The sequence below is a fragment of the Dioscorea cayenensis genome, chromosome 12 (genome assembly GCF_009730915.1).
Source record: "Dioscorea cayenensis subsp. rotundata cultivar TDr96_F1 chromosome 12, TDr96_F1_v2_PseudoChromosome.rev07_lg8_w22 25.fasta, whole genome shotgun sequence".
In the NCBI taxonomy this organism is placed as follows: domain Eukaryota; kingdom Viridiplantae; phylum Streptophyta; class Magnoliopsida; order Dioscoreales; family Dioscoreaceae; genus Dioscorea; species Dioscorea cayenensis.
Window position 1 is genome coordinate 21,356,130 of NC_052482.1, and position 16,282 is coordinate 21,372,411.

The following is a 16,282-nucleotide window of genomic DNA, read 5'->3' on the forward strand; positions in this document are numbered from 1 at the left end:
TACTTATGCACTCATCCTTATAATAATAATAATAATAATAATAATAATAATAATAATAATAATAATAATAATAATGTGTATATATATAATGAAACGGGAAACAAGAGGTTGGTGAGAGTTTGGAAGGAGAGGAACATGAGAAAAGTTAGATGGGTTCTTTCATTTGGAGCTAATAAATAAATAAATAAATAAATAATGTTGTTGGATTAGACGACAAAATGAGCAAGCAAATCTAATTATTGACAGGCCAAATGTAGTAAGTAACAGAGACATAACAACTACCGGTAAAAAAGAAAAGGACTCTCATGTTTCCCTTTTGAGATTCATATTCTCATTGTCACCATTTTCCAAAAAAAATAAAAAAAATTGAGAGAGTTTGTATTTATAATTTTATATATGTATGACCATTGTTTTGAAGAAATTCTCTTGTTCATAAATGATTTTGTAACTCTATGTATTGTTTTCTTTTTTTAAAAAAAAAAGCAATAATAATAATAATGTGACAGTCATATATAACTTATAAATAAATAAATCCAAAAAACTTATAATAAAAAAATAGTTGCTTGTTCAGTGTAATCTAGATGATTAGCTTAAGAGATATAGAGGACCATTCATCTATGAGCATCCATATATAAAAAATCTATAGATGTCCATTATTAACCATTGAATCTTGATCTAACAGTCAACATTGATAAACAGTAATTAATACAGTACTTATTGTTTAAAACAGTATACCAATACTGTTCCCCAATGTCAGTGATCATAATTGAACACCAATAGATTTTTTATATGATCAAACACCAATAGATTTTTTATCTATGGCCGTCCATATGGTTCAGTGTTTCTCAGTATTCAAAGTTGTTTAAAGAAACATTAAAAGCAGCTGGAGACAAAAAAGAGCAGATCACTTAACTGGATTAGAAGCGTATTCAATTCTGCCTGCTACTGTTGCCATGACTGCATTCATTTCATCATATAACCTAGCAAAGACTAACAATTGCTTGCAATTTGATATGTTAGAAACAAAGGTCATTCAAAAGATTGGTGGACCAGACTTGGCTCAAAACCAATTCAGATTGAAATTTTTTTTACTTTCAGCGCATGTCGGTGATTCAGTGATAGTTGCATTCTATGACAGAAAGGAACTCAAGTAAAACACTGATGTACAAACCATTCAAAGAAAAAGACCATATATACACAGCAACATGAAGATCATGAAGGAGATGATTCGGTACTACCATCATGAAGAGCACAGCAGACGGTCGCTTTGTGATGGCCTTGGTACACTCTGATGGCCTCTCCTGTGGCCATTGTCCATAATCTTGCAGTTGAATCAGAAGAAGCTGCGTGTCACCGAAAGATTCAATTAAAATCTGAGAACATGTTTGGAAGGAAACTGATAGCATAACTTATTGGAAATGCAAAACCAAGAGAGATGATTATATAGCTTCTGATACCTGTTATCAAGAAAGCACCATCCACGGAAAAAACACAATCCCAGACCCAGCGTTGATGCCCTAAAGACATGTATGAAAAAATTTAATTAACTAATTATCATTAAGCAAATTGGGATCCATGAGGTAAAATGAGAGAATTGGGGATTGGCATCTTGTGAAGTTCCTTGTACCAGTTAAAGTTCGCTCCAGGGTGAAACCATCTACATTCCATATCTTAACCGTGTGGTCAGCTGATGCAGTGGCAAGGTACCTAAAAATAAATCAAACAGGAAAATCGAAGCTTAAATATACAATTGGCGAAGGATTTACAAATTAAATGGCATGCACTTATTCAATTATTATTTTTTTTTCATGGACTATATAAACTAATTCCTTTAAAAAGTACTAGGATGAAATAATTTGTCGGATGTAGGGTGTGTATCAAATAAGTGTCATTAAGCATCTATTTCTTCACAGAAAGCTTGGCAGATTATCGATAACTATCATTCTTACACAAGTTTGAAGCAACATACCTATGAGGATCACAGAATTCAGGCGAAAGCAGACATTTTAGAATGTAGCCATCATGAGCTTGTAGCTTGTGCAGGGGTTCAAAGTATGTCATTGTCTGCAGCCAATCACAACTATGAGATAGGCTTATAAGGAATTTAAAAGCAATCACTCCAGACATAGAGCATAGATAAACCTGTACTCCACGTAGTAATCTCCACACATAACATGTCCCACGATTATTTGCAGCAACCACCATGCTTCCATCCCACATAACTGTCAAAGACCTCACGGCTGTATCCACCTCCGGCACCTGCACTCAAACATATTACAGGATGTAATGAGATTTTTCTCCGCCTCAAACAACCACATCTACCAACTTTTTTACAGGAGAATCTGTATGTTTGCAATCTCATTATGCACAAGAATCAAAGTCAGGTACTTACTAGCTCACAACTGCATGAATTTGCAGTCAAATCCCATACTCGAATATTTCCATTTTGATCCCCAGATATCAGCTCAGTCTGCAAGAAAGTGATTTATTATATGACAGAAATTTCTTGATCACAATAAGAGGAGGATGACAACTTTGATCAAATCATATATTCTACAACTAAATAAAATTAAATTTTTAGAGATAAGAGCTATAGGTTGACAAAGAACGGAAGCATGTTGTGTTTTCCAACATCTCCCCTGAGAAAGGTTGGATCCAATGTTACTAGGACATGGATACGAGTGTCATTTATAAAAGTATCATAGAGTGCCAAGTGCCGACTTTTAAATTTAATAAAAACAGGATACACAGATACAACCATAAATAAACACACCCACACATGTTAATGTGTAGATTGACATGTGAATCTCATTGTTCTCGAGAGCATTTTAGTAAACAAATTTCTAGATTTGCATATAGATCAATTGACAATGTGAACCACATAATAATAATTACTTTAAGAGAAACAAAACTTAGGACAAGGAATTTAAATCATATTAAAATTTGAATTAAAGTGAAATAGAATTTTTAAATTATTGAATATCACTATCAAAAAGATTTGAAAGATAAAGAAACAATTTATAAGAATAAATAAAAATAATCAAGTTTAAAAAGATAAGAAAAAAATAAGGTAATTAAAAAAAAAGACAATTGAGATTGAAATTAAAAAAATTAAGATGGAAAGAGAAATGGAAAGGAGATGAATCAAACCATTGTTCAAACAGAATAGAATCATGTGGCGAGCATGTGATTTGTCTAGGTTTAAAAGTAAAAATAGTAGCAATAAGACACCAGTGTTAGCCTATTAGGTACTAGAGCCAAATATTAAACTCCTCCTATCACAATGAATGTTAGTGTGAATTCCATGAAAATTTGGAGCAATTATATTTGAAAGGTCAAAGTTAAACAAATTGTAATAACTAGAGCATCAGTCAGACTGTTTGTGGTGGCTTAGGTGAAAAAACTACAAACTAATAATTGTCGATGCCAAACCTCAAACCTCGGGTTCCAGCAATCTTCAATATACATTGCCCTCTTTACTCACAGACGTTACTACCTTTCTCACAATCTCATGCAAGATGAAAATTCAATTAGTTTAAAGTTTCATGGGATTCACCAAGAGTACACAATGATATTTACCATAGAATGTCCACTAAACTTCTGCTTCATTCTAATTAAAAGGTAAAACCATCCCAATGTCATGCAAGTTTAACTTTTAGGGGGTCAGATACCTCTCCCCAATGTTGATACTGCAAATCCATCACCCTTTGCCTTTCTTGCCTTGGGGGAGAGGTTCTGAAGATATGCTATAGATTTGGTCTCTGTGCATAATGGGTCCACAATAGAGAGCTTTGCACAAGCAGCATGTGACCATCAAGTATGTGCTTTAATTATGGAAATGTAAATCAAACAAAAGAACTTCTCAAGTTTGGGGATCATTTGCTTGTAAACTATGATACCATCTTAAAATATGTGAAGTTGTGACCGACCAATCTAAAGTAAAACACTAAAAGAATTTTGAAAATACAACTCCAGCATAAGATTTATATAAAAACATATTAGCAATCCTATGAAACAGCTCTGAAGTGAAACCTGATTGGGGTGCAGAACAACTGTGTTGACGGCTGCCCGACTTTCATATTCACGTTGAGCACCTGGAGCCCTAAAGAAGAACAAAAAGAATTCTAAGTATAACATAGTCCACACGAAAACAACGTAAAGCAATGATAGTGATAGGAGAACCTTCCATGCAACTAAAAACTAAACAGCGAACTTGTAAATCAACACCATTCATCATCTTCTGCACCAATTAGCCAAAATTTTTTTTTTTTAAATGTAACATCTCATACCTCAAATCCCATATCTTCACAGTTCCATCCTCTGAGCCTGAATACATCCAATTCCCATCACACTGAAACCCCACTGCCATGACATTACTCGTATGCGAATCATAACTCATAACCTAACAATACAATGATCCATCAAACTACTAGACTTTCAAAGAAAAAACCACACGAGAAGCAATGAAAAATCATGAGATGAAAGAATTACAGGCTGAGGACTGAGAGAGTTAACATCGAAAAGCCGGATGTGGGGATTCCCAGCCGCAGCTAGGTATTGCTTATCAGGAGTAATCTCCAATCGATTCACTTGCTAAAAAAACACGACATAAAAATTGAAGTTTTACAACACCTCCCGCAAAATCCATGATCCCAAACAATATTTTTGAAAAAACAAATCGAAAAGAAGTTACAGAATCAGGGTACTGAAGAGTGCGGTAGCACCGGCCGCTCTTGGCCTCCCAAAACCTAATCGTGTGGTCATACCCCGCCGTCGCAAGGATCACTGAAGGCTGGCTCATCTTGATCAGCTGCTCATCGATCACCAACCATTAAGACAAAGAAGGGAAAATCAAGAGAACGTAGGAGACGAAACCCTAACCTCGGTTTCCGGCGGGGAGGATCGCCGGCGCCGGACTGCGCCGCCGAAGTCTCCACCAAGGCGCCGAGAAGGTACCTCAAAGCGAGAACGAGATCCATTTGTGCGCTAACTAATTGACTCATTGAGCTTAACGGGTCGGATCCGATTAACGGGTTGGATCCGAATTGAGGTCCGAATCCCGAGGCTTGTGGACGGTTTTACTCTGCCCGATCCATTTAGATCCTTAGTAATCTTAATTAATACATTAAACGAATCAAAAGATTCAAAGTACTTGTTCTTAAAATATTAGATATTTTTGCTAAAAAAAAATTTAAAAAACAAATACATTAGCTTTAATTTTTTGTGTTATTTATACTAAATTATTTTTTTTATAAGGTGAACAATCAATTGTGGTCCAGGCATCGGAGATGCGAAAAATAGTCATCTTAAACTGTTACTCAATTGACTGCATTGGTGACACATTTGCTGCTTAGCCTAGTTAAAAGAATATGTCTGTACAAATATAAAGTTAATCTTTTAATACACATCGCACATACTCTTACTTAGTGGAACTGCAACGTTAATTTTTTTAATATGAATCCACTTAAAATCCGCTCCCATAAATTTGGGACATTTGCAGCTTCACCTAGAGGTTTTTGGCAATTAAATAATTTTTATTTTTTGATAAATTTCATTATGATTAAAATTACGCCATTCTTTGTAAATATATATATTTATTTTAATGAGAATTACTCTTTATTTTTTATTTTAAATCTTTTACTCTTATTACCATCCATACTTTTCAAATATAACATCAAATTTATCATCTTGAAACTTACTATATAAATAAAATGAAAACATTTAATGCCACTCTATCATGCAAAAAATAAATTGAAGGTAGTTTCATATCTCAATCAGCATTCAATAAATTTAATGCCACTCTAATCTTTCTAAATCCAAACATTCTATTATTTCAAGTTCATAAATCATACTCTTCACAACCACATGCATTATTATATTTATTAAAAGTAAAAAAAAAAATACTCCATATTTTTAATAAAATCTATAAATTAACTATAAAAAGTTAAAAACACATTTAGCAAATAAAAGCATTTTGAATTATGATGATACATTAATAATTACCAAGCAATTTTCATAATTTTTTTTTTCACTTATGTAAATGATGTAACTCAATTAGTTAGAACAAATCTAACTTGATCAAACCCAACCATCTTTCCCGAGCCCATATACAAACCGACACGCTAGGAATTGAGAACCACCAACCAAAAGATCCTCATTCCATCTCCACCGTTCACCAAGCCTCCAAACATCCAATTCAACGGCTGAAAAGCAATCACAATGGAAGGCCGTTTGAGGTTCAAACTTTGATGCTGATCCCTAACGGCAGCCGTCAAAGCCGTTACGGGTACAGTGGACCAACAAACGGTAGACTGACGGCTCCGTTAGCTGCCGTTACTTATCACTTATATATTTTTAATAATTTAATAATTTAATATATTTTTTTTCCGCTGCTTTGCCCTTTGCTTCAACGGGCGAGGTTATTTGAAAGGCTTTCTTCTCTCTAGTTGATGAGAGGTTTCTTGGATTCGAGGGTTTCGAACCTCTCGATCTGAGATCTTTTGATTCTTTAGGCGATGAGCTATTCTTGGATTTCATCAATCTCTTTGCGGTTGTGAAGGTAATTGATTCGTGTTCTTTTGAATGTCTTTTTGTAGTTTTTGATCTTGGTTTGGTGGCTCACCGACCGTATTTGATGTAGTTTCATTCGGATCTTTGTTTTTGATGAGATTCAGCGATTTAGGGTTGAGATTTTATTGTGTTTTTGAGTGGTGATGGAGTTTTTTGATTGATTCTTGGTGGTGTGTTTTGTGTTTAGGGGTTTGAAGGGATTTTTGGTGTTTGATTTTGGATTTTGGGAGTTGGAGATGATTTTTGGAGGAGATGGATTGTGTGAAGTTGGAGCAGAATTGTGTGGAGAATAGGCAGTCTGCTGTTGCATCCAGCTCTTCACACTCTGATGCGAGTTTTGGATCTTCCAGGAGGTCGCCGGCTGCGTTTAGCCCTGTGAACTCCTCCCCATCGCAAAGGTGAATTCTGAATTTTGGATCTCAATCATTCTTTATTGCTTTACAAAATTGGTGGTTGTTGTTGCTGCTGCTTCTTATGTCCTGTTGATTGATGGCAGAAGCACTTAAATAAATGATTTTATTTGCTATATTGATCATCTTCTGCAAATTTTGATTGAATGAGGAGTCTGAGTGCCTCTTCTTTAAGCTCCACAGTGTCCTCACTTCTTCACCATTCAGTTTGCATTTTAGAGGTTTTGAGAGCTGATTTTTAGGTACATAATGAAGATTATGACTAGAGGGCTGTACAAACTGCTTCAAAGTTGGTGGTACTGTAGTCACTGAAGGGAATCCTTATAATTTACAACATCTACTTTTGGTTGAAATGGATCTTTATGATTTCTTTGAGTCTATGGTTTACTAATTTCTTATCTGTCTTCAACCTAGTTTGAAAAATTGTCAGTACTAGGGTAATCCAATTAGGATGTTTATTCACTTTCTTGGGTTTTTTTTTTTAACTCTGGTATGCTTAGATCACAATAAGGACATGGAGTCTGTAGATTAATTTGCTGACCTTCTGGACCGAAACTTCTTATCTTCAATCATTAATTAAGGTTCTTCTATTCCTTAAATGAATGATTTATTGTCATTGTGGATACTGTTTCTGTGTGATGCTTGGACAATATAATGAACACTTTAAAGGACTTTTTTGTTTTTCTTGGATAACCTTGAAAAGCAATGTGACAGAAATCTAGGGACATGTAATTAGTTGAGCTGTCCATTTCTACAGTGGGTCTCCTTCACCGTCCTACTTATTTTCACTTGAGTAAATGTGATTATGCATGATGCAGACTTCACAATGTGGATGATATGTGTCAATGTTCTACTATTTGATGTGCTATTTAGATGTCTGGTGTGGCATCAAGTTGTCATATATTTCTTTAACTTTTCTCAATTTTTAGGCGAACCAGTGGCCCTATAAGACGTGCGAAGGGTGGTTGGACACCGCAGGAGGTAAGCAAATTATTTTTGTCCATGACTATGTTCGTAAATGTCTCACAGGATTGTATATGGTTGAAGTTATCAAAATGCTTTTCTTGCTATGCTTCCTTCTCTAGGATGCAATAATTTTAACCTCTGATTTATTCTTGACTTCTTCATGAAAGCATTAGTTATTTCTTAAGTTTCCTTTAAAATGATCAATTGCTGATTAGCAGTCTCTGACCAAACATTGGTCCTCTTAAAAGCAAAATTTCTGAACTTTGGCACAAGATTTTTTGCTAAAAGTGTTTTCATAGCTGATTTATGACTATTCTAGTACTATTTGTCAACAACTCTGTGTCATAATCCTTATGTATCATTTTGGACTTTCACCTTTGTCAGATTTTTTGCAGGATGAAACTTTGCGGAATGCTGTTGAAGCTTACAAGGGAAGATCTTGGAAGAAAATAGGTTCTTGTTCTACATTTTTGCATAGCTAATCAATGTTTCTCAACCAGATTTGATGTAGTAGCTTGGTCACTTGACTTGGAACAGTTCTCTCTCGGTTTTTTTTTTTGGTTGTATTTTTGAAATCTTCTGCATCCTGATTTTGTGTTTTCATTAACATGATTTTCTATTGTTATCACCTATCATCACCAGATCAGGGGTACACAAAGGACTCCATGCACTTGGTTGACTATGATAACTTGAGACTAGCTCATCATCAGCCATTAACACTGTAAATGTTTGTTAGGTTATTCAACACAAATGTAGCTGTTGCATGAGTTATTATTATGTATAGTATAATGGAGTGTCAATTATTGAGGATAAACATATACCTATGCTTCATATTTGGCTTGATTGATCTTGACTTGATTTGCTGAATGATTTGTCTACAATCCGGTTTTGTGGTTGACCCCTTCCTATTACTTGGTCAACTTTGGATGAAAGCTTCACCCTTATTCAATGAAGTTGCTGAATGACATTTTTGAGGTTTGAGTGTGATTCAGACTTCATTGGTCACCAATTCGATGGATTATTGTTTACTTATGCCTAGGTTATGAAAATCATGTACCAACTTATAGCATACATATTTTATGAGCAAAATGACATATATAGGTTATATACCTTATCAGGTAGTTTCATTCAAGGGCATGCTATTTCACACTTACAGATGAATAGTAAATCCAACTGTTAGTGGTTGCTTTAACTTAACAATAAGCTTTTACTATCCATGGTTTGTGTTGTTTGTTGTTCTCCTATGACTATTCACTATTTTTTCACACATTATGCAAGTCTTTAGACCTCTGTTTTCCCATGGACTTGCAGCTGAATACTTTCCAGATAGATCAGAAGTACAATGTCTTCACAGATGGCAAAAAGTTCTCAATCCAGAACTCATCAAGGGTCCTTGGACTCAAGAGGTTTTCTGCTGATGCTATTTGTGGTTTCAGGAAAGCTTTGAGAATTCATTCTTAAAAAAGGAATTACTTCTCATATTTCTTTCCTTGACTGGCAGGAAGATAAGAAGATTATTGAGCTCGTAGCCAAGTATGGTCCAACAAAATGGTCTGTTATAGCAAAGTCCTTGCCTGGCCGCATAGGCAAACAATGTCGAGAAAGGTTACTAACCATATACATTGAAGTGTTACTGTTACTAGTTTATGTCCTAATGAGAATTGGCCTAGAAAATCACTAATTTTGTTGTTATCTTAATTCCTTGCATTAAATATATTTAAATGGTTATTTCCTAATAATTGTTGCTTACATGGTTACATCAAATACAGTATGAATGATGGTATTCAAAAGTTGTCTATTTGATGCAGGTCCCTTAATTTGTGAAGGTTTACTGTTTTAAGTGTCTAATCTTATGTTCTTTGAACCTATTCTGCCTGGTTGCTTGTTTTCGTTTGGTGCAAAATATCTGTGTATTGTGTAATCTTCTTTCCTGATTATGATTAAGAAACATAAGATGGCATTAATTATTATTTGCTTGCTTATCTTGGATTTTGATGGATATAAATCTGAAACCATCTTGTTTTGTTGAACAGAAAAAAATCTGAACTTCACATGTAATTCCTTTGAAGTCATTTTGGAACCATTGGCATTTTCTCTACTCTTATCCAAGTAATGTGCAGGGAATAATCCTATGATGTCTCCTTTGCTTTAGGTGGCACAATCATTTAAATCCATCAATAAAGAAAGACGCTTGGACACTAGAAGAAGAACTTGCACTAATGAATGCTCATCACATACATGGAAATAAATGGGCTGAAATTGCAAAGGTTTTGCCTGGAAGGTAACATATTTTTTGCAATATTTTACATTTGTTTTGCGCTATTCTGTCAATATTCGCAAATAAATTGTCATTCTTAAAAGGATGCAAATCTAATTTTAAAATTCAGTGATAATAATGACACTCCACATAATTTTAATGCATGCTGACTGGAACAAAGTGTGCTTTATTAAAATGTGAATGTGCTGCCCAATACAACTCATGCTTAATTATTATGTGAATATGCTAATTGTTCTCACACTATATATATACATGATCTAGCAAGTGGAATTTTAGAGCCCTTTTTTGTTAAAAATTTTTATTTTAAAAATATCATTTTTTAATTTTGTTTTTATACAATGTTTTCTTTATTATTTTATCTTTTTAGAAAAGATGTTTGTTTGGATTGTGTGAGAAAGCAAGTTTTAGAAACAAAAGCAAAAAATGCATTTGTTTTAAAAGAGTGATACAACATATTTTTTTTGTTACTTGTCTATGATAATCGAATTTTCAATATTTTTTCATGCATCTTTATAGTAAAATATTTAAATGATTTTTTTAAAATAAAATATGATATATATATAGAGAGAGATATGTATAAGTTTATTAGGGATATTTGTAAATATGGTCTTTTATATCATACAATTGTACTTTTATTCAAATATTCATAAAATTTATTTAAACATAGCTTCTATACATACATATATATATATATATATATATATATTGTGCAAATATTTTAGTTATAAAGCCCTAATAAACATATAATTTAAATAGATATAATTTTAACTATGAAAAAATTTATAAAAAATCTTTTGGCATGATGTTGAATTCTTGAAATGGGAGGCGTCTTAGGAAAATGGAAACTGTTTCTTAAAAACTGTTTTATGGCATTCACTAAAGGCATGTGCTAGATATGTTTTGTAGAATTGTTTTTTTAAAATTGTGTGTAAATGTGTTCTGAAAGTTTTTGTTTTAAATGAAAAAAAAAGGAAAATGTTCTTGGCAAACAGGCTGTTAAATCCTCCCACTCTTGACATTGTTTTTCTGCTCAATGCATGTCACTCGTAGCTCCCTGCCATTGCTTATGTGGCCAAAAATATCGAAATGCTCACCTTTTTTTCCTTGAAAGAAAGCTCATTTTCTGAAGTAGGGATGCAATTCTCATTTACGCTTATATATCTTTTATAAATTTGGTCTATGCAATATTCTGGATTATTAGTGACTTTGATCAATTTTCAGAATTTCATGCTCACTTTATTTCTAAGTTTTTTTTTTCTTCTTCAGTCATGTTTTATTTTTTATTTATCAATTGTGTTCATTTTTAGGACGGACAACTCAATAAAAAACCATTGGAATAGTTCCTTGAAAAAAAAGCTAGAGTTCTATTTGGCCACTGGTAAACTTCCTCCAGTTCCAAAGCCTGGAGTGCAGAATGGCATTAAAGATGTAACTAAAGCATCCAATGGGCAAGCAATTTCTTGTTCTAATAATGATTTGGTGAAAAGCAGAAGTGTGTCATCTGAAATTTCAGATTCCTCTTGGAAATTTGAAGATCACAAGGGTTGGTTCAAGTCATCCTCTAAACAAATTGTTGCTGCAGAAACTTTAGAAGTACCTTTGAGTGAAAGCCGTAACTCTGATGCTGTCGGCAGGAAGGTTCAGGATACCATCAATAGGTCTGAACTAAGATTCACTTTAGGATCTTGTAGTAGTTATAATGAAAATTATCATGAGAACAAGATCGCTGAAGCATTAGTGCAGCCTAAAACTCCTGACCGTAATTCTTTGTGTTACAAACCACCCGAGTTAGAATGTTTGCATGGATCCTCAGCTTTGACCCTGCTTGATGCATGTAGTTCCGTCCAGAAGGCATATGATTCATTGATTGTTTCATCACCAGCTGGCTATTTTACTCCGTCTTTGGTGGAAAGAAAAGGCTCAGCTGAACCAAGTGTGGAAGTTATTTTGCGAAATGCTGCTGATAGCTTCCCACTTACTCCATCTATTTTAAGAAAACGAAGAAGTAAAACATGTGCTGTTCTTCCTCCTGATAGAGCTGCAATGGCTGACAGGATAAAAACACCTGAGAGTTCATGTTCTCGTGAAGGAGATATTGCAGCAGACTCAGAAAAGTCTTCAAATTTCAGGTTGTGTTCAAGTGATTGCAGTCATAACGAAGCTGCCCCATGCAATGCAAATAAGTTTGATTTCTCTCCTCCATACCGGTTGAGCTCTAAGCGAGCTCCATTGTTGAAATCTGTGGAGAAACATCTTGATTTTACATCAGAAGAGGACAAATTTAATGTTAATGTTGATACGATGAGCTTGAGTATTCATGGGAATTCTTGTAGTACTGATTCCACCCTTGTGCGAGCACAAGCCAGCAAACTGAATGAACGGAAAGTTGGCTTAGAAGGTTTAAGTGGTGAGTTCACATATGTGACCAAGATGGGTGTAACCTGACGTGCTACTAAGCTGTAAGTATACTCTGGAACAAAACTCAATAATCTTCTGGGTTTTTTTTTTTAAAAATTTATTATAATTATTTTTTGCTGGCTCCCTATTGATAAGTAAACTAAGAAAAAAATAAATTCATGTTTCCATGTGAATTCTGTAATTATATTTTGGATTGAATGTCAGTTACTGATGCTTAAATCTTTGACAGAGTTTGTATACTGCAGCAGTTCCAGTTTCCGGTTATCTTCTTTGAACAAAGCCCTTAATGAGAATTTGGAAGTTTTTGGAATCACAGGTCTGATGGGGATTGATATTGCACAGGTGCACACACTATTTGCTCAAACATTTGTTTACTGAGATGCTAAAAGGAGAAAGATTGCAATTTTTTTTTTTCTTTTTTTTATAAACTAATTATGGGGGGCCAAGCTTCTCATGCTGTTGCCCTCAAGTGTGTACAATGTCCAATAAGGAGGGTCAAGATGTGGTAAATTAAAATTGTTAGTGGTGGCATAACAGCCTTCATTAGAATACGAGCTGTTAAAGCGCATTTGTATCTTTTTTATTTTCTTATTCATCACGTTGGCAACACATTATTATTGCCATTGTTTTTTTAATCCAGTAGAACCAAGTTATTTAATTCAATTTGCATGCAAATTTCAGGCACAGTGGGATGCATTTCTAGCTGTCCGGAAGTTCATTTTCACTCTTTCGAGTTTTAACCCTTTTTTACAAGATGCAAATTTCAGGCACAGTGGGATGCATTTCTAGCTATCCGGAAGTTCATTTTCACTCTTTCGAGTTTTAACCCTTTTTTACAGGATGAGCTCCTCCGTATCACTCTTGCCTGTTTATTTCTCTGATTTTTAGTTAATGGTTTCTTGATACTATTCATCACAAATAGTTTGCACAAAAAATCACATGAATACTAATCTCAAAACTGGAATTGCTAACTCCAGAGTCGTCGAAAATGCTAATCTCAACTCTTGGATTGGTATTTGTGTCGGATTGGATTTTGTAAAAGTTACTCATTCATGATTAATAGTATTTCTCAATTAAAAAACCACACATAGGCCTTCTATTGTTATTTTTTAGGCTATTCATTTTATATGCAGTAAAATAGACTATTTATTTATTTTCCTTTTGTAATGAGATTGTCAACAGGAATGTAAGGAATGGTTTCAGTGCAGTCTGCTGCCACCTTCTCTGAGTCCTAAAATTTGAATTAGTGGGGTTTTTTTTTTTTACCTTATTATTGTCATAATTCTATGGAAAAATTTGCAGCTTTACCACTATACAGAAAAGAAAAATATTCAGGCATAATTTACATTCAACTTGCATAATAAATTTGAAATCATCAAGTTTAATTTTTCATAAATAAAACAAGTTGGTATATGAGAAGATGGACTTTGCTGTACAGCATATTGGGCCAGTTGGCTTTAACAAGTGCTAGTCTATGAACAACCAGCCAAGAGTTGAGCCATCTAACTGTATATATTCAGTGGTACGCAGCACGCTTACATTGAAGAGTAAATACCTGCAAAACAAGGAAAAAATAATTGTATTTTTTTTTTCTCATAAATTTAATCTCAAGTTCATTCCTTGCCACATCTGTGATTGGCTGCAAACAAAGAATCATTTTTCACGGTTGTTTATATATATTACAAAATTGACAAGTCACATTTCAAGAACGTACACACTACTCGAAATTTATCATCTGATTTATACATGCTCACTCGACAAACGTGGGATTGAACTATAAATCCACTCACTCTCATAACTGAAGATTTTTTTTTTAACACTATTATATTTGATGTGGTTTTAACCACGAACAATAAACAATAGGATCAATACCATTAGATTAAAAACCCTTAGTATTGGTTTGAAAGAACAATTAATATATGAATTCATCGCACTTTTAACTTAAATAATACTAATTAAAATTAAAAAAATCATTCATTAGTATTAATATTTTATAAAAATATTAAATTATAAATATTTAGAATCTTATAAAAAAAGGTCTCCAACCAGACAGACACCCACAAAATCGTATCTATATCAAATAATTATTTGTTTAAAAAGAAGACGCAAGAGTATATGCAAAAAGCCACAACTTACCACCCTTCTGCATGCGGTGTTTCAATCCACGGTAAAGTTTCAGTTCTTTCCAAAATACATCTGCATTTAAGAGAAAGATACAAGTTAAGTTTTCAAACCAAAAAAGATCAGAGGCATCAACACAAAAAACCATTGAAGAGAAAGAGAATATTTACAGATAGTTGACCAAAACCTTGACAGTGTCTCTAATTAGAACCAAAAAGACTTATGGTTGTCTGTCGAAGAATTTCAGAAGTATGATCAAGACCATGTGATGCCACCTGTCATGTACAATATTCTCATTAGACTCGGAAAAGATAGGGCGACACTTTAAGCATGATAAAAATCAAAACAGAATCACAGACATCCATTGAGAATTTTCTTAAGAAGTGTTCAATGATTGTTTCATGTACCTGATAACCTGAACTATTTACTGTATGTGTGGTAGGCATTGCATTGGGTTTGGTCAGATGTAAATACATGCCTGTGGCTAAACAGAACTAACAGGAATGGCATATGAAATATTATTTTTCTTTCATCTTGGCAATGGCAACCCTTTGTATACAGTCAATGCATAGGTATACATCCACGGGTAGTGCATCTCATACAAATAATGCATGTATATGTATAAGAGGACATTTGCATGTGTATATACTTTAGCATGAACATAAAATTTAAAAAATAAAAATAAAATAAAATAAAGATGGTCACCAAGTATGCAAGCCCTTTATAGCGTTCCTCATTTAGATACAATGGCCTTCCCCTTAACATATCAAGATCCTGCAACCAAATAATCATTGAAGACAAGTGGAATTCACTTGTGAAGATGTGTAAGGAAAAAATGGTGATCTTCAAGGTCAAAAATTGAAACTACAGTACAAAAGATAACTCTTAATGATCCGTGTATAAATTATCTACTTTATAATCAGTTCACAGCTTTAGACTTTACCTCTTCACCATATGCATCCAACAGAGAGACGCTAAAGTGCGCTCCTCGGCGCAGTAAGATCTTCGGCAATAAGATCGTAGTCTTCTCTGTACATGACAATCAAATAATGCAGATATAGTAAGCAAGAGGTGTTAACTAAACCGAGTCAAAAACAAGAAGGACAAACAAACTGTACAATGTAAATCAATGAGCAGAGCAGCCAGAATGATTAACACTTCTGACTAACAAAAATACGCCAACACCAGCACCGCATACAATTGCATGTTCTAAGCACCTATTAGCCCTGAATCAGAGAACATTAAAGAATCAGGAGGAACCACAAAAGGATGGGATAATGCGGCGGAAAAGTAAAGCTCAGAATGTCGGAAGCGGACATCGCCAGAAAATAGAAAGCGGTAATATAACCTGCAGCAATTCTTCCAGCTTGGTGGAACATACCTTTTCACATCGCCATAAAAGCGGGTTCATCAGAATAGATTGCCAATGAGAAATTACCGCTGCTTTTGGTACCGATAAAAGCATTATTATTCACATGATCAATCACCTATTCAAATCTAGTAAATGAAGAATATGGTC

General features: G+C 34.1%; 2 protein-coding genes and 1 long non-coding RNA gene across 5 annotated transcripts; 1 reads left to right on the forward strand and 2 right to left on the reverse strand.

The window, feature by feature from the left end:
* Positions 1–1,055: 1,055 nt before the first annotated feature.
* On the reverse strand, positions 1,056–4,970 carry LOC120273056 (target of rapamycin complex subunit LST8). The gene is made up of 11 exons (XM_039279693.1): positions 4,882–4,970; positions 4,694–4,810; positions 4,492–4,593; positions 4,290–4,402; positions 4,033–4,102; positions 2,393–2,470; positions 2,143–2,259; positions 1,970–2,064; positions 1,628–1,707; positions 1,458–1,517; positions 1,056–1,343 (listed from the first exon to the last, which is right to left on the reverse strand). Exons 2-11 carry the CDS (start codon positions 4,799–4,801, stop codon positions 1,213–1,215), a joined length of 954 nt encoding a protein of 317 aa, XP_039135627.1. The 5' UTR covers positions 4,802–4,810; positions 4,882–4,970; the 3' UTR covers positions 1,056–1,212.
* Positions 4,971–6,398: 1,428 nt separating this feature from the next.
* Positions 6,399–13,541, forward strand: LOC120273702 (transcription factor MYB3R-3-like). Of its 2 annotated transcripts, XM_039280394.1 has the most exons (9): positions 6,399–6,559; positions 6,758–6,968; positions 7,910–7,961; positions 8,342–8,399; positions 9,258–9,352; positions 9,448–9,551; positions 10,099–10,227; positions 11,532–12,683; positions 12,872–13,366. In XM_039280394.1, the coding sequence occupies exons 2-8, from the start codon at positions 6,823–6,825 to the stop codon at positions 12,667–12,669; spliced, it is 1,722 nt and encodes a 573-aa protein (XP_039136328.1). In that variant the 5' UTR covers positions 6,399–6,559; positions 6,758–6,822; the 3' UTR covers positions 12,670–12,683; positions 12,872–13,366. The 2 variants fall into 2 exon arrangements, with proteins under 2 accessions (XP_039136328.1, XP_039136329.1); XM_039280395.1 differs by lacking the exon at positions 6,399–6,559 and having other exon boundaries at positions 6,812–6,968; positions 12,872–13,541.
* A 388-nt stretch (positions 13,542–13,929) lies between these two features.
* Positions 13,930–15,728, reverse strand: LOC120273877. 2 transcript variants are annotated; one of them, XR_005540646.1, is made up of 5 exons: positions 15,707–15,728; positions 15,469–15,537; positions 14,951–15,038; positions 14,779–14,838; positions 13,930–14,197 (listed from the first exon to the last, which is right to left on the reverse strand). It is a non-coding gene; the product is annotated as an uncharacterized LOC120273877 (long non-coding RNA). The 2 variants fall into 2 exon arrangements; XR_005540647.1 differs by having other exon boundaries at positions 14,934–15,038.
* Between the last annotated feature and the right edge of the window lie 554 nt (positions 15,729–16,282).